At 44.2% G+C, this 25,842-nt stretch overlaps 1 protein-coding gene across 1 annotated transcript in view; it reads right to left on the reverse strand.

Moving 5' to 3' along the window:
* Positions 1 to 24,290, reverse strand: part of ELOVL2 (ELOVL fatty acid elongase 2) — a 177,800-nt gene extending 153,510 nt beyond the window's left edge. Inside the window, exon 1 of the mRNA XM_082258838.1 lies at positions 24,133 to 24,290. Within this exon, the coding sequence (XP_082114964.1) occupies positions 24,133 to 24,135 (3 nt within the window). The 5' untranslated portion in view covers positions 24,136 to 24,290. The remainder of the gene's footprint in view (positions 1 to 24,132) is intronic.
* Positions 24,291 to 25,842: the final 1,552 nt, after the last annotated feature.

A 25,842-nucleotide genomic window follows, 5' to 3' on the forward strand; every position in this document is an offset into this window, starting at 1 on the left:
TGAGAACCTAATCCAACCCACAGAAGACCCACAGAAAAGGGCCTAATTCCACCACCGAACACTCACAGGAAGGGGTTTTATTCCACCCACTGAGAACCTAATCCAACCCACAGAAGACCCACAGAAAAGGGCCTAATTCCACCACCGAACACTCACAGAAAGGGGTTCTATTCCATCCACTGAGAACCTAATCCAACCCACAGAAGACCCACAGAAAAGGGCCTAATTCCACCACCGAACACTCACAGAAAGGAGTTCTATTCCATCCACTGAAAACCTAATCCAACCCACAGAAGACCCACAGAAAAGGGCCTAATTCCACCACAGAACACTCACAGAAAGGGGTTCTATTCCATCCACTGAAAACTTAATCCAACCCACAGAAGACCCACAGAAAAGGGCCTAATTCCACCACAGAACACTCACAGAAAGGGGTTCTATTCCATCCACTGAAAACCTAATCCAACCCACAGAAGACCCACAGAAAAGGGCCTAATTCCACCACAGAACACTCACAGAAATGGGTTCTATTCCATCCACTGAAAACCTAATCCAACCCACAGAAGACCCACAAAAAAGGGCCTAATTCCACCACAGAACACTCACAGAAAGGGGTTCTATTCCATCCACTGAAAACCTAATCCAACCCACAGAAGACCCACAGAAAAGGGCCTAATTCCGCCATCGAACACTCACAGGAAGGGGTTCTATTCCACCCACTGAGAACCTAATCCAACTCACAGAAGACCCACAGAAAAGGGGCCTAATTCCACCACCGAAAACTCACAGGAAGGGGTTCTATTCCACCCACTGAGAACCTAATCCAACCCACAGAAGACTCACAGAAAAGGGCCTAATTCCACCACCGAACACTCACAGGAAGGGGTTCTATTCCATCCACTGAGAACCTAATCCAACCCACAGAAGACCCACAGAAAAGGGGCCTAATTCCACCACCGAACACTCACAGGAAGGGGTTCTATTCCACCCACTGAGAACCTAATCCAACCCACAGAAGACCCACAGAAAAGGGCCTAATTCCACCACCGAAAACTCACAGGAAGAGGTTTTATTCCACCCACTGAGAACCTAATCCAACCCACAGAAGACCCACAGAAAAGGGCCTAATTCCACCACCGAGCACTCACAGAAAGGGGTTCTATTCCATCCACTGAGAACCTAATCCAACCCACAGAAGACCCACAGAAAAGGGCCTAATTCCACCAACGAACACTCACAGAAAGGGGTTCTATTCCATCCACTGAAAACCTAATCCAACCCACAGAAGACCCACAGAAAAGGGCCTAATTCCACCACAGAACACTCACAGAAAGGGGTTCTATTCCATCCACTGAAAACTTAATCCAACCCACAGAAGACCCACAGAAAAGGGCCTAATTCCACCACAGAACACTCACAGAAACTGGTTCTATTCCATCCACTGAAAACCTAATCCAACCCACAGAAGACCCACAGAAAAGGGCCTAATTCCACCACAGAACACTCACAGAAAGGGGTTCTATTCCATCCACTGAAAACCTAATCCAACCCACAGAAGACCCACAGAAAAGGGCCTAATTCCACCACAGAACACTCACAGAAAGGGGTTCTATTCCATCCACTGAAAACCTAATCCAACCCACAGAAGACCCACAGAAAAGGGCCTAATTCCGCCATCGAACACTCACAGGAAGGGGTTCTATTCCATCCACTGAGAACCTAATCCAACCCACAGAAGACCCACAGAAAAGGGGCCTAATTCCACCACCGAACACTCACACGAAGGGGTTCTATTCCACCCACTGAGAACCTAATCCAACCCACAGAAGACCCACAGAAAAGGGCCTAATTCCACCACCGAACACTCACAGGAAGGGGTTCTATTCCATCCACTAAGAACCTAATCCAACCCACAGAAGACCCACAGAAAAGGGGCCTTATTCCACCACCGAACACTTACAGGAATGGGTTCTATTCCACCCACTGAGAACCTAATCCAACCCACAGAAGACTCACAGAAAAGGGCCTAATTCCACCACCGAACACTCACAGGAAGGGGTTCTATTCCATCCACTGAGAACCTAATCCAACCCACAGAAGACCCACAGAAAAGGGGCCTAATTCCACCACCGAACACTCACAGGAAGGGGTTCTATTCCACCCACTGAGAACCTAATCCAACCCACAGAAGACCCACAGAAAAGGGCCTAATTCCACCACTGAAAACTCACAGGAAGGGGTTCTATTCCATCCACTGAGAACCTAATCCAACCCACAGAAGACCCACAGAAAAGGGCCTAATTCCACCACCGAACACTCACAGAAAGGGGTTCTATTCCATCCACTGAAAACCTAATCCAACCCACAGAAGACCCACAGAAAAGGGCCTAATTCCACCACAGAACACTCACAGAAAGGGGTTCTATTCCATCCACTGAAAACCTAATCCAACCCACAGAAGACCCACAGAAAAGGGCCTAATTCCACCACAGAACACTCACAGAAAGGGGTTCTATTTCATCCACTGAAAACCTAATCCAACCCACAGAAGACCCACAGAAAAGGGCCTAATTCCACCATCGAACACTCACAGGAAGGGGTTCTATTCCATCCACTGAGAACCTAATCCAACCCACAGAAGACCCACAGAAAAGGGGCCTAATTCCACCACCGAACACTCACAGCAAGGGGTTCTATTCCACCCACTGAGAACCTAATCCAACCCACAGAAGACCCACAGAAAAGGGCCTAATTCCACCACCGAACACTCACAGGAAGGGGTTCTATTCCATCCACTGAGAACCTAATCCAACCCACAGAAAAGGGGCCTAATTCCACCACCGAACACTCACAGGAAGGGGTTCTATTCCACCCACTGAGAACCTAATCCAACCCACAGAAGACCCACAGAAAAGGGCCTAATTCCACCACCAAACACTCACAGGAAGGGGTTCTATTCCATCCACTGAGAACCTAATCCAACCCACAGAAGACCCACAGAAAAGGGGCCTAATTCCACCACTGAACACTCACAGGAAGGGGTTCTATTCCATCCACTGAGAACCTAATCCAACCCACAGAAGACCCACAGAAAAGGGGCCTAATTCCACCACCGAACACTCACAGGAAGGGGTTCTATTCCACCCACTGAGAACCTAATCCAACCCACAGAAGACCCACAGAAAAGGGCCTAATTCCACCACCGAACACTCACAGGAAGGGGTTCTATTCCACCCATGGAAAGGGGTGCAATACTACCCTTAGAGAGGAGTCTAATTCCACCCACCGAAAGTTAACACTATTCCACCAACAGTGGACACACAAAAATGTGGCATGATACATCGCAAGTATAATTTATTTATTTATTTTTTAATCAAAAAGGCATGACGTGCAGTGCAAATTAAATGCAAACATCAGCTGAAATTTAACATCAAGAACTTTAAAAAAAAAAATTATATATTTTTTTTTAAAGTAAACTTTTTTTACAAAAGTGCAACCATGGAGTATGTCAACCATGACAATTACTCCAGCTAGAAGTGACCTCTTGAAGTGGCCACTGTAGAACTTTTGGTTATATACACCATTACAACAAGTTAAACTTGGATAGGAACATGAAAAATAACTAAAAATGTTTATAAAAATTATAAAAAAAATATAGTTCAGTTTCCTTTAGTTTCCACAATATAAACATAGGCAGTAGCGCATAATTGGGCCAAAAACAAAACAATCTAGCAAAGAGCACTTTCAACAGCTCTAGTAGGCCATCCATTTACAGAAAAAAAAAAACTAATTTTTTGAATGGATTTAATAAAGGAGCGCAACACAGCTTAACAGCGATTTTCAGGAAACAGATCTCCGCATGGAAAAAAACACAGCTTGGATTACCAAGCATCAGGAGACATACATTTGAGAAGGTAGTTAAAATGTCAATGCCTCCAAATACAGATTACTGTAAAAAATGTTAGATTAAAAAATATTTTTTTTTTGCAGAAGAAAAATAACAAACATGTAAAAAGTAAAATGTTATAAGGAAATGACCTTAAACACCCCTTAACCACCGACACATGCAATAAATTACCACATGAGAAAATGCAGTAGTTACCAAACAATCGAAAAAATACTGCCTTCGTTATTTAACGCTAAATTCTTAGTGAATTGAACTTTCACAACTGATTTACCGCATGTGTTATTTTACCGCATTTTATTCGCCGGTATTCAACTCTTAGTGAATTGACCCCCCTAGACCAACCTTTCTCAACCTTTTCAACACAGAGGAACCCTTGAGATAACTTTCCGGTCTCAGGGAACCCCTGCTAAAGATTATTATATCTACATCTCATGAATGATACATTAGTGTGATGGTCAGTGGGAAGAATGCTTCTTACACTTGTGGTCATTGGGAAGAATGATCCCCTTACAGATAGCTAAAAAGATCAATGGTGTCAGTGGGAACTTATGGATTGATTTCAATGGATTCAATGGATGGAAGATGGATTGAATCAACTTAGGGGTTGATTTACTAAAACTAAAGAGTGCAAAATCTGCAACAACTCGGCATAGATACCGATCAGCTTCCAGGTTTTTGTCAAAGCTTAACAGAACAAGCTGAAGCCAATCGGCTACACCAGATTTTGCACTCTTCAGTTTTAGTAAATCAACCCCTTAGAGCCGGTTCACACTGGGGCGACCTGTCAGGCGACCTGGTCGCCTGACAGGTCGCCGTAGGTTGCCTGCCATAGAGAAGCTGTGGACCCGTTCTAATAGGAGCAACACAAGTCGCTCCGACTTAGAAAAAGGGTCCGGAGCTTCTTTGGGGCGACCCGGAGCGACCTGCATTGACTTCAATTATATGAAGTCCGTGCCGGCCGCTCCGAGGTCACGGTGCGAGCTGCGCACCGCGATTACACAGGTCGCCCGGCAAAGTCGGCTCGCCCCAGTGTGAACGGGGTCTTACACTGTTTGTGTATAAATAAATAATGTATTAGTTAGTACAGAGCTGCATTATTTATGTCTTATATGTGGCCCCAGGGGCGTAACTTCAGGGGTTGCAATTGCAACCGGGCCCCATGTTACAGGGGGCCTGTGAGGCTCCCCTGTACACCTGGATAGGAGGGGCAGCGGGGGCAGCATGTAGAGAAATCCTCCTGTAGCTGCAGGAGGAAAATGGAGGAGATTGGTTCCTCTGTATGCTGCCCCCGCCACTCCTCCTATCCAGTTCACTTGTGTGTCCGGGGCCCCTGTGTGCTCCCCTGCCCCCCCCCCCCACCCCACCCCACTGTGCTCCCTCCCCTCTCCTGTTGGCTGCTGCAGGGGATGTGTCACAACAGAGAACCAGAAAGGGGTCGGTAAATATGTAATTAACAGCTCCTTCCTTTTCTGAATGGACAGAGTCATAGTCAGTAGAATTGTAAAAAAAATAAAATAAAATGATAAAAAATAATATAATTAAAATATCAAAAAATAAAAACTACTGACACCAGTGGGTGAACTTCCAGGATCGCAAAGGTCACACTTGCGACCGGGCCCTGGCATTCCACCACTGTGGGGATGCTCCAAGATGGCAGGAAGGGGGCACACTACAGAACTTGTGAAAGGGTCCCGCAATGAGAGTAAAGGGCCCCAGGATCAGTGGGAAAAGCCCCAGGCTTGAAGGGAAGGGCAGCGGCCAGGGGTCCCTTCATGGTTTCTTGCACCAAGGCCCTGAAGGTTCTAGTTACGCCTCTGTGTGCCCCTGTATTTCAGCCATAATCCAGCAGCCTTTTTTACATATTATTTTAATGAACAGCTTGGATGCAAACTTAGGCGCACATAACGGCACAGAAAAGGTAACAGTAAAACTGGCCCAACCTGAAATACCTGGGAGATCTCTATACAGCGCGTGTGCTGGGCGGCATCATTGCCTAGTTACTCTACTTGCACAAAACAATGGAATCTCCTGGGGGGTGAAGGTATTTAAATATCGCCTTTTTCTTTCTGTAACAGTTTCCTTTGAATGATTGTTTACCTACACAGGATGGATAATAATGATCATTATCTCATTCCTCATTGAAGGTGCGGGCTCTTGTAGATCTAGAATGTTTTCTACAGTTGGCTCCTGTGAGTCCTATAATAGATCATTGATATCAATACATCTCTACAACCATTCTGACAAAATGGAACTATGCTTCTATCACAGAGAAATGTTTTACCTATTAAATGTTAGATCAAAATTTGCATTAACATTCAGAAGCCACGACCATGCAAATCCCTGATCCCTCACCACCTCTCACTCAATGGGTGACATTTAGTAAAACAGGAACGTGCACAATCTGGTGCAGCTTTGCATAGTAACCAATCAGCATCCAGGTTTTAGCCCTCGTTCACACTGAACCAGTGTTGCCAACCGCCCGTAGATTTACGGACAGCCCGTTAAAACAGGGCACTTTTCTCCTGCCCGTAAATGCCCGTAGCAGGAGAAAAGTGCCAGTAAATCTACGGCGGCGGCGGCAAGGTCGGAACTGCGCATGTGCGGCGCGCAGTTCCGAAGATTCCCGACTGACTCCAAGTTCTCTCGCAGAGATCAATGCAGCAGGTCCGCCTGCGCCTGCCTCCGCCCCCGTTGTCATTCAAGTTTTCCCGCCGGCCGCTGGCACTGACAGTGAGTGCGTGCAGCGTGTGGACTGTGTGTGGACTCGGACTCGGAGACCCGCCCATTCTGTGACAATAGCGAATGAGAATTCGCTATTGTCACACGGATCCTCCTCCTGGTCAATCAGGGAGCAGGTCCTCTCGCTTCCTGATTGGCCGAAAGGCAAACACCGTGCCATTGGACGAGGAGGAGGCGCCGCGGGGAGCCGGGGACTGAAGAGAAGCTGCGACTGCGAGAGAGGTAAGTGCGGGGGGGATCGCTGGAACTCTGCAATCATTGGGGGCAATGTGTGGCTGGCACTCTGCGATCATTGTGGGCAATGTGTGGCTGGCACTCTGCAATCATTGGGGGCAATGTGTGGCTGGCACTCTGCAATCATTGGGGGCAATGTGTGGCTGGCACTCTGCAATCATTGGGGGCAATGTGTGGCTGGCACTCTGCGATCATTGGGGGCAATGTGTGGCTGCCACTCTGCAATCATTGGGGGCAATGTGTGGCTGCCACTCTGCAATCATTGGGGGCAATGCTGTGTTCTGGCACTCTGCAATCATTGGGGGCAATGTGTGGTTGGCACTCTGCGATCATTGGGGGCAATGTGTGGCTGGCACTCTGCAATCATTGGGGGCAATGTGTGGCTGGCACTCTGCAATTATTGGGGGCAATGTGTGTCTGGCACTCTGCAATCATTGGGGGCAATGTGTGGCTGGCACTCTGCGATCATTGGGGGCAATGTGTGGCTGGCACTCTGCGATCATTGGGGGCAATGTGTGGCTGGCACTCTGCGATCATTGGGGGCAATGTGTGGCTGGCACTCTGCGATCATTGGGGGCAATGTGTGGCTGGCACTCTGCGATCATTGGGGGCAATGTGTGGCTGGCACTCTGCGATCATTGGGGGCAATGTGTGGCTGGCACTCTGCGATCATTGGGGGCAATGTGTGGCTGGCACTCTGCGATCATTTGGGGCAATGTGTGGCTGGCACTCTGCGATCATTGGGGGCAATGTGTGGCTGGCACTCTGCGATCATTGGGGGCAATGTGTGGCTGGCACTCTGCGATCATTGGGGGCAATGTGTGGCTGGCACTCTGCAATCACTGGGGGAAATGCGTGGCTGGCACTCAGTCTGCAATCATTGGGGGGCAATGTGTGGCTGGCACTCAGTCTGCAATCATTGGGGGGCAATGTGTGGCTGGCACTCAGTCTGCAATCATTGGGGGGCAATGTGTGGCTGGCACTCAGTCTGCAATCATTGGGGGGCAATGTGTGGCTGGCACTCAGTCTGCAATCATTGGGGGGCAATGTGTGGCTGGCACTCTGCAATCATTCCTTATGGTGCAGTCCATCATGGGAAGAAAGTTGTGAGCATATTAGTGATTAAAGTATGTAACCGTTTAACTGGCAGTGTCAACCTTTATTGGGACTCGATTGATTATGGGCAGCCAGATAATTGGACTCTAAATATGGACCTTTCTGATCCAAGGTATGGGCAGCACCACTAGGGGGAATAGCACAGCCAATTGTAGCACCACTAATTGTAATGCAATGGACAGTTCTGTATTTTCCAGTGGATGTACAACCTCAACTTGCAACCAACAGTTATTTAAAGCAGAGCTCCACCTAAAAAGGGGAAGCTCCGTTGGTTTTCTTTCTCACCCCCCCCCCCGAGTCCGACAGCTAGCAGCGCACTGCAGACTGGAGTAGTAGAGAGAGGAGTCGGGGCCCGGGGGCAGAGGACATCAGTGTCCTGCTCCTGTGCCCCCTTCACCTCTCCATGTTAATGGAGAAATATGGTTTTTGACTTTTGTTTAACCTAAACACATTGCTAATAGCACTATCTACATGTTTATAGTTTAAGTATTGATATTTGCACGGTTTAGCACTGAAAACAGCCTGTTTATGTACATTTTTGCAATGCCAGTAAAAAATTGGTGCCGTCCGTAAATTTTGGACGTTTTGCCAGTAAATTTCCCCCCGGGAGGTTGGCAACACTGCACTGAACTGATTTATCAACAAGTCGCAGCCTATTGCCGAAAACGGCACTGTTCCAATTGTGACTTTGCTGCGCCGCACCAATTTGAAAAAGTCGTTTCTGCACTATTTTTGACTGATTTTGGGTGCGACTTTAACCACTTTACCACCGGAGGATTTTGCTGTCTTACGTCTGGGCCACTTTATGCGATTCGCCACTGTGCGAATTTAACGGACAAATGCGCAGTCGTGCGACGCCGTACCCAAACAAAATTTACGTCCTTTTTTTCCCACAAACAGAGCTTTCTTTTGGTGGTATTTGATCACCTGTGCAATTTTTACTTTTTGCACTATAAACAAAAAAAGAGTGTACATTTTGAAAAAATAACAATATTTTTCACATTTTTTTATATGAAATTCCCCCCCAAAAAATGTAAAAATCTAAATTTTTTTACATTTTTGGCCAATTTGTTTTCTGCTACCTATGTTTGCTAAAAAAAATCACAAAACCCGGATTTTCCCCCGGGGTGTATAAATGCCAGACTCCGTAGGTGGGCTCAGAATGGTAAAAGGCGCCTAGGTGATATATGGCAAAATGGGCCTATGCCCTCCCTAGAAGAACTTAGGACAGGTGCAGGAGAATCGCTAGATTATTTCAGCCTTCATCAGTTGTATAATTATATTAGATAAGTTCGGCAGAAAGGGTATGCACCACGAGAGCTAACGGATCTGGAAAATATGTGTACAACAGGTAATGCGACGGGCCATCTGATCTCAAGGTTCTATACACAATTGTCAGAAGATGAGGGAGACCAACAATTGCCGTTTATCCAAAAATGGGAGCAGGAGTTAACCGCCTTAGCGGTATCCCCGAGCGTGACTCGGGGTAGGAATTTTCTGCTATTAGCGGTATCCCCGAGTCACGCTCGGGGTCAATGGGCAGAGCGTGCAGACAGCGCAGCGGAGCTTCTCTTACCTTATCCTGGCGATCCAGCGATGAGCTCTCATTGCTGTGACCGCCAGTGAGATCTCCGCCGCTTGTCTGTCGTTAGGAGGACTTCCTAGTTCCGTTCCCTGCAGCAGCAATGCTGCATGGGAGCGGAACTAGGGAGGGAAATTCAAAAAAAAAAAAAAAACGTTGCACAAAACACATAACACATTTTATATTATATATATGCATATATATATATGCATATATATATATATATATATATATATATATATATATATATATACACACACACACATATATATATATATATATATATACACACATATATATGTAATATATAATGCATGAATTATAATCTAATCAATAATATAATTTTATTATATATATTATATATTAAATAATAAAATAATATTATTGATTCGATTATAATTCACTTGTTTGTGTTTCAAATTTATCACATCTGGGATGTCTACTAGAGACTTGTTTTGGTCAGGTTTAAGTCAGTAATTACTAAGAATTGTAGGCCTATAATACATAACGCCAAATTTCCATGAAAACAATTGTACCGCTTTTGGAACAGAATTCCTGACAGAATCATACCGCCAGGGAGGTTAAACACCGTGTGGTCAAAAGAGCAGATAAATAAGATCCTGAGATTAGTTCACCAATCGTCACTAGATTGTAAGATCCAAGAGACAGGGTATAAAATTCTAACCAGATGGTATAGAGTCCCATCACTATTACACAGAATAAAAGAGGCGGTCTCAGGAAAATGCTGGCGGTGTGGATTGGAGGATGGAAATATGGTACATATTTTTTGGGGATGTAAAAGAGTGCGGCCATTTTGGAATAAGATAGCAGTGGCTATAAAACATATAGCCAACGTGGATATACTAGAGGACCCCGCGTTGTGCTTGCTGCATTTGACAGGAAGCTCAGTGCGGAGCTACAGGAAGTCCCTGGCTCTGCATCTGTTGAATGCAGCAAGGGCATGCATACCTATTTTCTGGAAACAGACAGTGATCCCAACTTACGAGTTGTGGTGTGGGAAGGTCAACGAGATTTTTAAGATGGAAGAACTGTCCGCCATATTGGGAAATTCAGGGGATCAAGTTAAGTTGAGATGGAGACCCTGGGTGCAATACTTGGAAGCCAATTCCTCTTAAAGGGAGTTTAAGAGAGGGTCACCCTGGGCAGAGCCTGGTCCAGGCTGCGGGGGGACGGTCCCCATACCCCTTCTGGCGTACGGTAATATAGTATGGAATACATCTTCATACGAAGAAATGTTGGGAATGAGTGTATAAAAGTATAAAAACTTTCTTTTTTGTTTTTTTTTTTTCTGTGGTTTTTTTTTTTTGGTTTAATTGGGGGGAGGAGGGAGGGGGAGGTAAGGGGGGTGGGGTTTGGTCAGATCATGACAATGTTTGTTTGAAATGTATGTATATATAAAAAATCACCAATAAAGATATAAATAAAAAAAAAAAAAATCACAATAAGCATATTTTGATTGGTTTGCGCAAAAGTTATTGCGTTTACTAACTAAGGGAAAGATTTCTGTCATTTTTGGTGTTTTTTTTATTAACGAGTAATGGCGGCGATCTGCGATTTTTTTTGCGGGACTGCGACATTGCGGCAGACACTTTTGGGGGTACCAGTGACATTACTTTTTTTTTGCTTAGGGCGCCAAAAATCCTTGCACCGACCCTGCAGCTGCACCAGATTCTGTGTGCACCAGTTTTAGTAAATCCCCCTCAATGTGCCAGGGTGGAGGAAGCTCTTTCCAAGTCCAATATTAACATTCTGTAGGTTCTATTGTACATGCTTCGGCATCCCAGAAAAACTGCAAACTGCTAGTTAGGACCATTTGGAAAATGTTAAAGTTACTCTTAGTGCCTGTTCACATTTCTGCGATCATAGAGATTGCATGTAATTCAGAGCGCACTGCTCCTAAAATTACATGCGATCTCTGTGCGGTGCAAATTCAGCCATACAGTTTGTATAGCTGAATTCGCACCGCAATCGCACCTAACACGCACAGGACCCTTTTTTTGGTCCGCAGCAGAATCGGATCGCATGGTGGTTCACACTAGTGCAATCCGATTCTGTGCGAACTTTCAGATCGCACTGCGATATGCGATCTGATCTGGGGGTGTCGTTAACTTTTAATTTTCACCCCCAGAGTATCGCATATGCAGGGTGAACTGCAAGGGGTGCGGATGTGATGCGGGAACACGCTGTATATTCGCAGCGTTCCCGCATCGCACAAATGTGAACCGGGACTCAAGCAGCTAGCATCGATAGACTCTCCAGCAGCTAGCAACAATAGACCCCTCCCTCAACAGAAGATCTCATCCAGGAACAAATAACCCCCCAGCAACAATAGATCCACCACCAGGAACAATAGAACGCCATACAACAAATAGACCCCTTCCAGCAATAATAGAACCACCAGCACCCAGCATTAACAGGCTCTCTCCAGCACAGCCCAGCACCCCTTGCCATTACATGCATTCAGTGCAGGAGGTGCCAGAACTGCATTCTCCCGAGTTCCTGCTGAAAAAAAGCCCTGTAAATAATTCACATAACAATTTGGCCAGTGAAAGTACATATACTTGTTTATGTTTGTTCTGTACAAATGGGGCTAAAGATCTGGAATGATATTAGGCTATTTCCTGTGTTGTTAATGCATTCTATGCATTAAGATAAAAAGTATTCTGTGTGCAGCAGCCCCACTTAGTCCTCCCTAATATGTACCTGAGGTTAATCTAGATCCAGCGATGTTAACCTCCCTGGCGGTATGATTATGTCAGGAATTACATACCAAAAGCGGTACAATTGTTTTCATGGAAATTTGGCGTTATGTATTATAGGCCTACAATTCTTAGTAATTACTGACTTAAACCTGACCAAAACAAGAGTCTAGTAGACATCCCAGATGTGATAAATTCGAAACACAAACGCATGAATTATAATCGAATCAATATTATAATTTTATTATTTAATATATAATATATATAATAACATTATATTATTGATTAGATTATAATTCATGCATTATATATTATATATATATATATATATATGTGTGTGTGTGTATATATATATATAGTTATATATATATATATATATATATATATATATATATATATACATACACACACACACACATATATATATATATATATATATATATAATATATAACGCATGAATTATAATTGAATCAATAATATAATTTTATATATATGTATATATGTATATATATATATATGTGTGTGTGTATATATATATATATATATATATATATATATATATATATATATATATATATATATATATATATATATATATATATATATGCATATATACAGGGAGTGCAGAATTATTAGGCAAATGAGTATTTTGACCACATCATCCTCTTTATGCATGTTGTCTTACTCCAAGCTGTATAGGCTCGAAAGCCTACTACCAATTAAGCATATTAGGTGATGTGCATCTCTGTAATGAGAAGGGGTGTGGTCTAATGACATCAACACCCTATATCAGGTGTGCATAATTATTAGGCAACTACCTTTCCTTGGGCAAAATGGGTCAAAAGAAGGACTTGACAGGCTCAGAAAAGTCAAAAATAGTGAGATATCTTGCAGAGGGATGCAGCACTCTTAAAATTGCAAAGCTTCTGAAGCGTGATCATCGAACAATCAAGCATTTCATTCAAAATAGTCAACAGGGTCGGGGTCGCAAGAAGCGTGTGGAAAAACCAAGGCGCAAAATAACAGCCCATGAACTGAGAAAAGTCAAGCAAGCAGCTGCCAAGATGCCACTTGCCACCAGTTTGGCCATATTTCAGAGCTGCAACATCACTGGAGTGCCCAAAAGCACAAGGTGTGCAATACTCAGAGACATGGCCAAGGTAAGAAAGGCTGAAAGACGACCACCACTGAACAAGACACACAAGCTGAAACGTCAAGACTGGGCCAAGAAATATCTCAAGACTGATTTTTCAAAGGTTTTATGGACTGATGAAATGAGAGTGAGTCTTGATGGGCCAGATGGATGGGCCCGTGGCTGGATTGGTAAAGGGCAGAGAGCTCCAGTCCGACTCAGACGCCAGCAAGGTGGAGGTGGAGTACTGGTTTGGGCTGGTATCATCAAAGATGAGCTTTTGGGGCCTTTTCGGGTTGAGGATGGAGTCAAGCTCAACTCCCAGTCCTACTGCCAGTTTCTGGAAGACACCTTCTTTAAGCAGTGGTACAGGAAGAAGTCTGCATCCTTCAAGAAAAACATGATTTTCATGCAGGACAATGCTCCATCACATGCGTCCAAGTACTCCACAGCGTGGCTGGCAAGAAAGGGTATAAAAGAAGAAAAGCTAATGACATGACCTCCTTGTTCACCTGATCTGAACCCCATTGAGAACCTGTGGTCCATCATCAAATGTGAGATTTACAAGGAGGGAAAACAGTACACCTCTCTGAACAGTGTCTGGGAGGCTGTGGTTGCTGCTGCACGCAATGTTGATGGTGAACAGATCAAAACACTGACAGAATCCATGGATGGCAGGCTTTTGAGTGTCCTTGCAAAGAAAGGTGGCTATATTGGTCACTGATTTGTTTTTGTTTTGTTTTTGAATGTCAGAAATGTATATTTGTGAATGTTGAGATGTTATATTGGTTTCACTGGTAAAAAAAATAATTGAAATGGGTATACTGTATCTTTGATTTTTGTTAAGTTGCCTAATAATTATGCACAGTAATAGTCACCTGCACACACAGATATCCCCCTAAAATAGCTAAAACTAAAAACAAACTAAAAACTACTTCCAAAAATAGTCAGCTTTGATATTAATGAGTTTTTTGGGTTCATTGAGAACATGGTTGTTGTTCAATAATAAAATGAATCCTCAAAAATACTAATTTGCCTAATAATTCTGCACTCCCTGTATATATATATATATATATATAAAATATAAAATGTGTTTTGTGCAACGTTTTTTTTTTTTTTTTTAATTTCCCTCCCTAGTTCCGCTCCCATGCTGCAGGGAACAGAACTAGGAAGTCATCACACCGACGGAGGACGGAGGAGCGGCGGGACTCTCGGCTGGCGGTCACAGCAATGAGAGATCATCACTGGAGCGCCAGGAGAAGGTAAGAGAACACCGCTGCGCTCTCTGCACATTCACCCCGAGCGTGACTCGGGGATACCGTTCCTAACCTAAAAAATCCACCCCGAGTCACGCTCGGGATTACCGCCAGGGGGGTTAAAGGAGTGTCTCGGCTGCCTGGGACTTCCCTCCTCATTGGCTGAGACGGCAGTACGGCACCATTGATTCCTGCTGCTGTCAATCAAAGTCAGTCAGCCAATGAGAAGAGAAAGGGGGCGGGGCCAGGCAGTGGCTCCCTGTCTGAATGAACACAGGGAGCTGCGGCTTGGTTCGGGTGCCCCCATAGTAAGCTGCTTGCTAGGGGGTCACTCAACAGGAGGGAGGGGCCAGGATTACCAAAGAGGGACCCGAGAAGAGGAGGATCTGGGCTGCTCTGTGCAAAACCAACTGCACAGAGGAGGTAAGTATAACTAGTTGGTTGCAGGAAAGAAAATTGCACTGTGTATGGCCTGCATAAGCAAATTTGGAACAGTGTGCAAACTCATCAGAGGCATCTCATGGAATGCTGGGAAACCAAACCTTCCAGCATGCTAAGCCAGTGTTTGAGTGGCAGGGAACACTGGGATAATATGAATACATTTACCCAACAGGACAGCATAAACATACCAAAGTTCTATTGGGAAAAATATCTTACAAGGGATGAAAAAACAGAATAGGAGGGAGCATCTTCTATTGTTTCCAAGCATTCGTTCACACTGTCCAAATCCGGGACGGCTAAATTCTACATTTTAATCCTAAGAGCATAAAAACATCTGCGTTTTACTGCTTTCAGCTTACGTTGAGCTTAACCCCTCATTGTCAGTAAAGCTCATTTGACATACTGAGGAGCGAAAAAAGTCTTCTGACTAGTAGATGATAAACACCGGGGCAGCTATTAACCACTTAAGCCCCGGAAGATTTTACCCCCATTCCGACCAGGGGGTTTTTAGCGATTCGGCACTGCGTGACTTTAACGGACAATTGCACGGTCGTACAACGATGTACCTAAACTAATTTGACGTCCTTTTTTCCCACAAACAGAGCTTTCTTTTGGTGGTATTTGATCACCTGTGCGATTTTTACTTTTTGCGCTATAACCAAAAAAAGAGCGTCAATTTTGCAAAAATAACAATATTTTTCACATTTTTTATATGAAATTCCCCAAAAAAAAATTTTAAAAATCAAAATTTTTTAACATTTTTGGCCAATTTGTTTTCTGCTACATATGTTTGGTAAAAAAAATTGCAAAAAGCGTATTTTGATTGGTTTGCGCAAATGTTATCGCGTTTACTAACAAAGGGAAATATTTTTTTAATTTTTGTTGTTTTTTTTTTAACGCGTAATGGCGGCGATCTGCGATTTTTTTTTGCGGTACTGCGACATTGCGGCAGACAGATCGGACCCTTGACTGACATTTTTGACACTTTTGGGGTTACTAGTGACATTTCTACAGTAATCGGTGCTATATATATATATGCACTGTTACTGTAAAATTACATTGGCAGTGAAGGGGTTAACTTTTTTTAAAAGGGAGGGGCTATGTGTGTCCCTAGGGGCGTGATTCTAACTGTGATTGGCTGTGGCTTGATGTGTAGGAACAATGATCAACGGTCCTACATAGTAGAACCGTATGATCACTGTTTCTACACAGGGAAATGAATGACAGGCGGCTTGTTTACATTAGCCGCCTGCCTTTCTCCCGCTGTACCGACGATCACCGAGTGACCGGCGGACATCGGGTCCGTGACCGCGCGGGAGCGGGAGCGCGCCTCCGGGGGCGCGCGCTTGCTCCCTAGACCCTCACAGGCTAGCGACGTAGACCTACTTCGCTCTGCCTGTGAGGGGCTGACTGCCGCAGTAAATAGTTGTGCGTCGGTCGGCAAGCGGTTAAGGACCAGGCCTATTTCTGACACTTGTTGTTTACAAGTTAAAATCATTATTTTTTGCTAGAAAATGACTTAGAACCCCCAAACATTATATATAGATTTTTTTTTAGCAAAGACTCTGGAGAATAAAATGGCAGTCGTTGCAATATTTTTTATCGCAGGGTTTTTGAGAAGCAGTGTTTTAAACACAATTTTTTGGGGGAAAAATACATTTCACTGCATTTAAAAAAAATTAAACAGTAAAGTTAGCCCAATTTTTTCTACAGTGTGAAAGATAATGTTACGCCGAGTAAATAGATACCCAACAGGTCATGCATCAAAATTGCACACGCTCGTGGAATGGCGACAAACATTGGTACTTAAAAATCTCCATAGGCGACGCTTTAAAAATCTCTACAGGTTACCAGTTTAGAGTTACAGCGGAGGTCTAGAATTATTGCTCTTGCTCTAACCATCGCGGCGATACCTCACATGTGTAGTTTAAGGGCTCTTTCACACGGGCGGTCCGATCAGATCCGCCTGTCAGTTTTTTAGGCGGATCTGATCAGATCCTCCATGCATCTCTATGGGGCAGCGGAGACACCCCCGCTGACACCCGCTGCCATCCGTATCCGATCCTGTCCGTGAAATCCGGATGGATGGAAACCCTATTTTTCCATCCGTTCAGGGATCAGATCGGATGAGAGCGGACAGGCGGGCCCACTCTCATCCGATTCCCCATTGAGAGCAGCAGGAGCTGTGACACCTCCCTCTCCGCACTGCAAGCAGAGACGGAGCTGTCATCCGCCGGCTCAGCGGGGATTGGCGGATCGATCCTCGCTGAGCAGCACGGATCCGCCTACGGAGGCGGACCGTGTGAAAGAGCCCTAACACCGTTTACACATGTGGGCGCAACTTGCGTATGCGTTCGCTTCTGCGCGCAAGCTCGTAGGGACGGGGCGCTTTAAATTATTTTTTTTCTTATTTATTTGACTTTTTATTTTTTATTTTACACTGTTCCTTTAAAAAAAAATGTGATCACTTTTAGTCCTATTACCACTCCGCTCCCCATAAAAGTGATCCTGCAGCGAATCTGCCGCTGTGACGATTTTTATGAGAAAGAGGACCGCCCACCGGTAAGAAATATCTGCTGCCATAACCCCGGTATTTAACGTCAAAGTACCGACGTATAACTGCGGCGGGTCTGGAAGTGGTTAAGCCAGCTGAATAAAAACAGACTGACTGACTCTGTCCCTTAGGCTGGGTTCACACTGGTGCGATGCTAGACATCGCATGTGATTCGCACCGCACTGCTGTGCAGACCGCATGCGATGTCTGTGTGATGCACATTCGCACCAAAATGGTGCAGGATGCATTTTTAGGTCTGCACCTGGAATCAGATTGCTGGCCATAGATGGATTGAAAATCATCTGCTTCAGAAGGGAGCAGCCAAGTTTCAATCCATCTCTGGCCAATGCCGTTTGCGGGAAGCTGATCTAATGATTGCCTTCTCACGAGCAGGCTTGCTGTGTGTTGCTGTGTGTTCGATCAGCGCTGATCAGTTTAGTGCTGGTTCACATTGGTGCAATACGGGAACCCTGCAAATACACTGCGGGTTCCCACTTTGCACCCGACTCGCAGGCAATTCACAATGCCATATGCAAACTACTGGGAGTGCCAATACAAAGTTAACAACACCCCCAGATAAGTTTGCATATCGCAGTGCGAACTGTCAATTCGGACACAAATCGGATCGCATAGGTGTGAACACTCACGAGATCTGATTCCGGTGCGGATCAAAAAAGGGTCCTGTGCGACTTTGGTCCGAATGCGATACAAATTCAGCTTGTACGGCTGAATTTGCAACGCACAGACATCACGTGTGATTTGCAGCCCTGCCCACAACAGTAAAATCAGTTTGTATATTATTATTATTATTATTATACAGGATTTATATAGCGCCAACAGTTTGCGCAGTGCTTTACAATGTGAGGGAAGACAATACAGTTACAATACAATTCAAAACAGGAGGAACTAGAGGGCCCTGCATGCAGTAAAGCATGCTTGTTATGCTCACTATGGAACCTACGGGGTTAATCCTTTGCATTATATATAATAGGCTGTGTGATCATGTCTCTCTGATCCTCCTCTTCCTCCAAAAAATAACCTGATATTTACAGAGCCAGGGGACAGGCTGCACATGCCCAGTTTGGTGTGTATTGTTAGAGAGTTTTTGTTTTTTTCTTGGGAGGGTGCATGTGATCAGCACAGGGCCAATCAGCACTGTCCAGACATGTCCAGACAGAGGCCCGGTGGAGAATGTAAACTCCTCCTACAAGCTTTACTAGGGACTGATAGAAGTCACAAGACTGTTATATACTGCTGATGAGAAAAGGTATTTAGCAGTTTCCTAAAATAATTGCATTTCCATTTTCTGTGTACTGTGGGAGACCAGATATAGTGAATGCAGGGATTTCCAAAAAACAACAATATCTCTCCTGCGCTCGAGTGGTGTGCGGGAAGGTGAATCTTCTAGGCGGTTTTATGACACAAATGAAGTGGTCTTGCTGCTCCCCTCAGGACCAAGGGTATCCAAAAGGCACTACAAGAAAACAACAAGAGAAGGGCGCACCGACCTTGTGCATTACCACTTAAAAGTTTATTAAAAGCAAAGAAGGGTAGCGTACAATATACTCACAAACGTAGCATATGAACAAGCATATAGGAAATGGGCACCGCTTGCTTCCAGGACACTTCTCTACTGCTGGATAGCGTGATGGCTTCCTCAAAACCTGATGTGGCTTACGCGTTTCGAGGGAGGACCCTCTTCCTCAGAGCCAAAATCGAGTTCCTCCCTCGAAACGCGTAAGCCACATCAGGTTTTGAGGAAAACATCACGCTATCCAGCAGTAGAGAAGTGTCCTGGAAGCAAGCAGTGCCCATTTCCTATATGCTTGTTCATATGCTACGTTTGTGAGTATATTGTACGCTACCCTTCTTTGCTTTTAATAAACTTTTAAGTGGTAATGCACAAGGTCGGTGCGCCCTTCTCTTGTTGTTTTATTATAGTGAATGCAGGATCCTGGGTTTAGTAACACTTTAACAAGTAGGTGATTGGTTACAAGGATGCAGGGTGGTCATCTCACAAACATGCGATTCGGACCTCTGCTGGAAGAAAAATGTACCTACTGGACCTGGGTGAACGTCAATACCCCTTCACTATAGACTGATTGTACAATCAGATGGTTTGGCCGAGCTGAAGGTGGGGTGTACAACCTGTCAAAAAAAAGGAAGGAAATGTCTGTACGCCCCTGTACTCATGTAAACGTCGAGGCTTACTGCATTTGGGGGAATACGACGTACAGACATGCGTAAGTAAATGCCGACGCAGTTAAGCATCAGTGATTACACAAGTGCAGGACTGTACAGCTATTCACTTAATGACAGGCTATACCTGCGGCTTGCCATCTGCAGACAATAAATACGCCTATATGCATCCACATGCATGCACTGTATCCTGAAGCCTCGTACACACGATAAGAATATCAGACGAATGATCGCACAGGTTTGTTTTTTTTTTTTTTTGCATGCTAGTCTCGCATTGAAACTCCCATAGGTTACTAAAGTTAGGAAAATTCTCATAGGACAGAATACAACTTCAGAAGTGATGGAATGTCTTGTATTGTATTGTAATGGGTCATTTCATTTCCCAGCATGCGTCTCGTTCGTGCGATTTTTTTTTTTTCGGGATGAATACTGTACTGAATAAACAAAAATCATTCTGTTATAGTACAAGAAAAACTTTTTGTGTTTGTCCCTTCAGATAATTCCGCATGAACTGTCATGATCGGCTCTCAAAAGTTTTGTAATAACGATCAGATTATCGAACGATCGTTCTGAAAGTGGTATTTTTTGTCCAATTTTCTCAGTGTGTGTACTAGGTTACCCCAACATTTCATATTCCTGACTTGTGCCTGCTGTACCATGTACTTGTATTAGAAAGTCTCCCGTTCTCTGTGTATTGCGTCCTTTATGTGAAAATCTGTGGAGTTCCTGCCAGTCCCTCTGCTTTCCTAATAAAAACTGACCACACTAAGACTCCATTTACACTAATGCATAGTTTCCTGCTTTTTACAAAAACGCATTTAATTTTTTTAACATGGGTTCCTATGGAACACGTTCACATCAATGCATTTTTGTGCCTCTGCGATTTTGGAAAGGGTCATGGACTTTTTTCCCCCGCAAAACTCAGCGTTTTGCATGTAATAGACATCAATGGGCATGCATTAAAAACGCAAGTCCTGCGTTTTTACGCATTTTTTAAGCTTTTTTGATGCATTTTAAATTATTTAATCTGCCCAACAACAAATTGGCCAGAAAGAAAGAAAAAAAGAAAAAAAAACGCAATAAAAATGCATGAAAAGAGCGTCCAAATTGCATGTTCGAAAACGCAGAAAGCACAGCAAAAAGCACTGCTGAAATGCTCAAAAGCAACATGCATAGGTGTGACTCGATCTTAAGGCTGGCCATATATTATACAGTCTTCTTGTACAACTCTCCTTTAGTCCCGGTTCACATATGTGCGATGTCAGACATCGCATGTGATTTGGAGAGCACTGCTCTGAAAATCACATGCGATGTCTGTGCGATGCGAATTCAGGCGTACAGATTGTATGGCCGAATTTGCATCGCATTCGGGCACAACTCGCACTGGACCCTTTTTTGGGTCCGCAGCAGAATCGGGTCGCATGGTGGTTCACACCTATGCGATCCGATTCATATCCGAACTGGCACGTTGCACTGCAATATGCAAACTGATCTGGGGGTGTCGTTACCTTTGTATTGATTCGCGTATGGCAGTGTGAGTTGAATGCAATGCGGGAACCGGTGTTCCGTGAAAAAACCATACCTGTGACAAAACCATACCCTCGTCACTTCCGGTTCCGCTTTGGAGGGTATGGATTTCTCACGGTAGTTAAACTTGCGGCGGGTACATTAAAACACTTAGGGTGCAACATAAATCATGTCCTCTCCTATCGCTGTAACATCCCTCATCTCCGGTAATAAATATAAAAGCGGATCACGGAGCCGCGATCGCCGTCACATTTACGTCTCATACACCCGCCGCCGCTTTTATATTTATTACCGGAGATGAGGGATGTTACAGCGATAGGAGAGGACATGATTTATGTTGCACCCGAAGTGTTTTAATGTACCCGCCGCAAGTATAACATTAGAAACATTGCCGTGATAATTTCATGCCCACCGAGCATGCGCACTTCTCAAATTCTTTCTTCTTCAATCACGTATCCGGGGCTCTGAGCATGCGCACTACTGCGCTGCTCAGCTGTTTCAGACCGGAAGTGACGAGGGTATGGTTTCTTCACGGGGTATGGTTTTTTAACGTTACACCGGCAGTGGATTTGCAGGGTTCCTGCATCGCATATGTGTGAACCGGGACTAAGGCTACATAGTTAAGTGCCGATTCACCCACATATGCAATGCGGGAACCGGTTTGATTTGCAGGGTTCCTGCATCGCATATATGTGAACCGGGACTAAGGACTACATAGTTGCCGATTCACCCACATATGCAATGCGGGAACCCTGCGAATCTACTGCGGGTTCCCTCAGCACACTCGACTCGCAGGCAGTTTACACTGCCATATGCGAACGGCTGGAGGTTTCAATACAAAAGTTAACGACTCTCCCAGATCAGTTCGCATATCGCAGTTTCGAACTGTCAATTCAGGCATGAATCGGTTAACATAGGTGTGAACCCCCATGCGATCCAATTCTGGTGTGGACCAAAAAAAGGGTCCTGTGCAACTTTGATCCGAATGCGATGCAAATTCAGCCATACAATCTGTATGTCTGAATTCGCAACGCACAGACATCACATGTGATTGGCACAGCAGTGCGGTGCGAATCACATGCGATGTCTGACATTGCATATGTGTGAACTGGCACTGAAGGTAAATCTAAAGGAAATTGAATAAGAAAATTGTATAATTTATGACCAGCCTAAGCATGAGAGCACACCGTGGTCAGTTCTCTACCTGCCTGCTCTCCTCCAATGACCAGACTTGTCCTGACACAGCCTTTCACTGGGAAGTTCAGTGCACTGCTGCTTCTCCTCCCCCAGCTCTTAAGAAACTGAGAACAGTGGAATGTGATCACTTATAAAAAAAAAGGGAAAAAATATATTTATAATTTTTTTTTTATATATCTATACCTAAATGTTTTGCCTTACATTTCTATTGTTGTTTTACAAGGTGATTGTTTCCAATCACTTTAAGTCTTCATAGGTCCACTGATGACGAATATTATCACTACATAAAAATATCACAATAACATTATCCGTCAGGGAAAAGGAGTATTCTAGTTTTATTTTAGCGGCTGATAATTGCTGGGTTCTAGGCTCACTTGACATTTAAAAGGTTTCAGCTTTCAGGAGCGTTCAGGTATTTTCCCCAGCACATCTTCTCCTCCATTCAGCCCAGCATGTGAGAAGACAATACTTGTCTGAGCCATCTACAATCCGGCTCCATTAATCAGCCCAGTGAAAGAGGTGCATTATCTGTATAGCTGTGGGTTTCCTTGGCAGTGGTTTTTAGGTCATCCCATTGGATTCTCCGATTGCCCCCACTCTGCAGAATAAAATAGGGAATAGACCGCCCCTCTCCTCAGCCCACCATGCTCTCCTCCCCTTGTACATCCCCTTTATCCCATCTAGTACACTGCTTACACTCAACCCACTCTACAGCCTACAATACTCACTTGCCTGTTCTCACAATCCCATTGATGGCCATTTAAACTGATGACAGCTCCAACATAGCTAATGAGATCTACCGATCTGCATCTCATCATATGCCTACCAACCCCCTAGGCATGTGTCAGTAGGATAATGAGCGCAATACATTGACAGCTAGATATATTGCCCATTAGGCATGGCATGGCTTGCCTACAGGGGTTACATTGGTCACAATATTTTTCCCTTGATTACAAAGTACACCTCAACCAACAGCCTAAATACAAATTCACTACTAGTCACCCCAAGAACACAGTCAGTCTACAGTCACCCCAAGAACACAGTCAGTCTACAATCACCCTGGGCACAAGATGCCAATCTGGTAGCGGTATAATAGTAAACCTACTATGCAATATGGTACAGCAGAAGAGTGCTAAGGATTAGAGTAATATTGGATAGATCACACATAGGGAAGCCAGGCAGACAGCTGCTTCACCTTCCAGTCTGGGTGAAGAGGATAAGCTATATTACCATGTGTCTAGTCAAGGAGGGGCACGCTAGTGTTTGAAAGACCCCGGCTAATTGGATCAGGGGGGCAGTTTAGAGTAGAAAAAGTCCCCCCGATCCAATGCATTTCAAATAAGTTGCATGCTAAAATGCATAAAGGAAAAAATAAATGCTTGACAGTTCTTGTGATTTCTCCTAAGCACCTGTCACTAGCAGTGTTAGCTCTATCCTATCACACAAATCAGCATGTAGGCTATTAGTAGTAAGTAGAAAAGAATGAATGAATCAGGTGTGTGTCCCCCTTCTGTACAATGCACATACCATGCTGGAGAGACTTGAAGCTTGGCTGGCAGAATGTGGAGCTGATTGGGTGAGCGCTGTCCAGGGTATCACAAGTGGCGCTGCTGCTCAGCGCTCTGGCTTAGAGGATGGCTCAGCTAGTTGTGCAGGGTAAAAAGGCCAGGGTTATATGCTGCATGGCATCCTCAGCATCCCTTTACATGTGCATGCTCCTCCCTACATGCCTGCCTGCTCAACTATGCTACATACTTCAACTTCTATTGTGTGCCCTATGTGCTATGCTACATACTTCAACCTCTATTGTGTGCCCTATGTACTATGCTACATACTTCAACCTCTATTGTGTGCCCTATGTACTATGCTACATACTTCAACCTCTATTGTGTGTCCTATGTACTATGCTACATACTTCAACTTCTATTGTGTGTCCTATGTACTATGCTACATACTTCAACCTCTATTGTGTGTCCTATGTGCTATGCTACATACTTCAACTTCTATTGTGTGTCCTATGTACTATGCTACATACTTCAACCTCTATTGTGTGTCCTATGTACTATGCTACATACTTCAACTTCTATTGTGTGCCCTATGTGCTATGCTACATACTTCAACCTCTATTGTGTGCCCTGTGTAATATGCTACATACTTCAACCTCTATTGTGTGTCCTATGTACTATGCTACATACTTCAACCTCTATTGTGTGTCCTATGTACTATGCTACATACTTCAACTTCTATTGTGTGTCCTATGTACTATGCTACATACTTCAACCTCTATTGTGTGCCCTATGTACTATGCTACATACTTCAACTTCTATTGTGTGTCCTATGTACTATGCTACATACTTCAACCTCTATTGTGTGCCCTATGTACTATGCTACATACTTCAACCTCTATTGTGTGTCCTATGTACTATGCTACATACTTCAACTTCTATTGTGTGTCCTATGTACTATGCTACATACTTCAACTTCTATTGTGTGTCCTATGTACTATGCTACATACTTCAACTTCTATTGTGTGCCCTATGTACTATGCTACATACTTCAACTTCTATTGTGTGTCCTATGTACTATGCTACATACTTCAACTTCTATTGTGTGCCCTGTGTACTATGCTACATACTTCAACTTCTATTGTGTGTCCTATGTACTATGCTACATACTTCAACTTCTATTGTGTGCCCTATGTACTATGCTACATACTTCAACTTCTATTGTGTGCCCTATGTACTATGCTACATACTTCAACTTCTATTGTGTGCCCTATGTACTATGCTACATACTTCAACTTCTATTGTGTGTCCTATGTACTATGCTACATACTTCAACCTCTATTGTGTGCCCTGTGTACTATGCTACATACTTCAACTTCTATTGTGTGCCCTGTGTGCCCTGTGTACTATGCTACATACTTCAACTTCTATTGTGTGCCCTATGTACTATGCTACATACTTCAACCTCTATTGTGTGCCCTATGTACTATGCTACATACTTCAACTTCTATTGTGTGCCCTATGTACTATGCTACATACTTCAACCTCTATTGTGTGCCCTATGTACTATGCTACATACTTCAACTTCTATTGTGTGTCCTATGTACTATGCTACATACTTCAACTTCTATTGTGTGCCCTATGTACTATGCTACATACTTCAACTTCTATTGTGTGCCCTATGTACTATGCTACATACTTCAACTTCTATTGTGTGCCCTGTGTACTATGC

This window comes from Pelophylax lessonae, assembly GCF_965119305.1.
Source record: "Pelophylax lessonae genome assembly, chromosome: 5".
In the NCBI taxonomy this organism is placed as follows: Eukaryota; Metazoa; Chordata; class Amphibia; order Anura; family Ranidae; genus Pelophylax; species Pelophylax lessonae.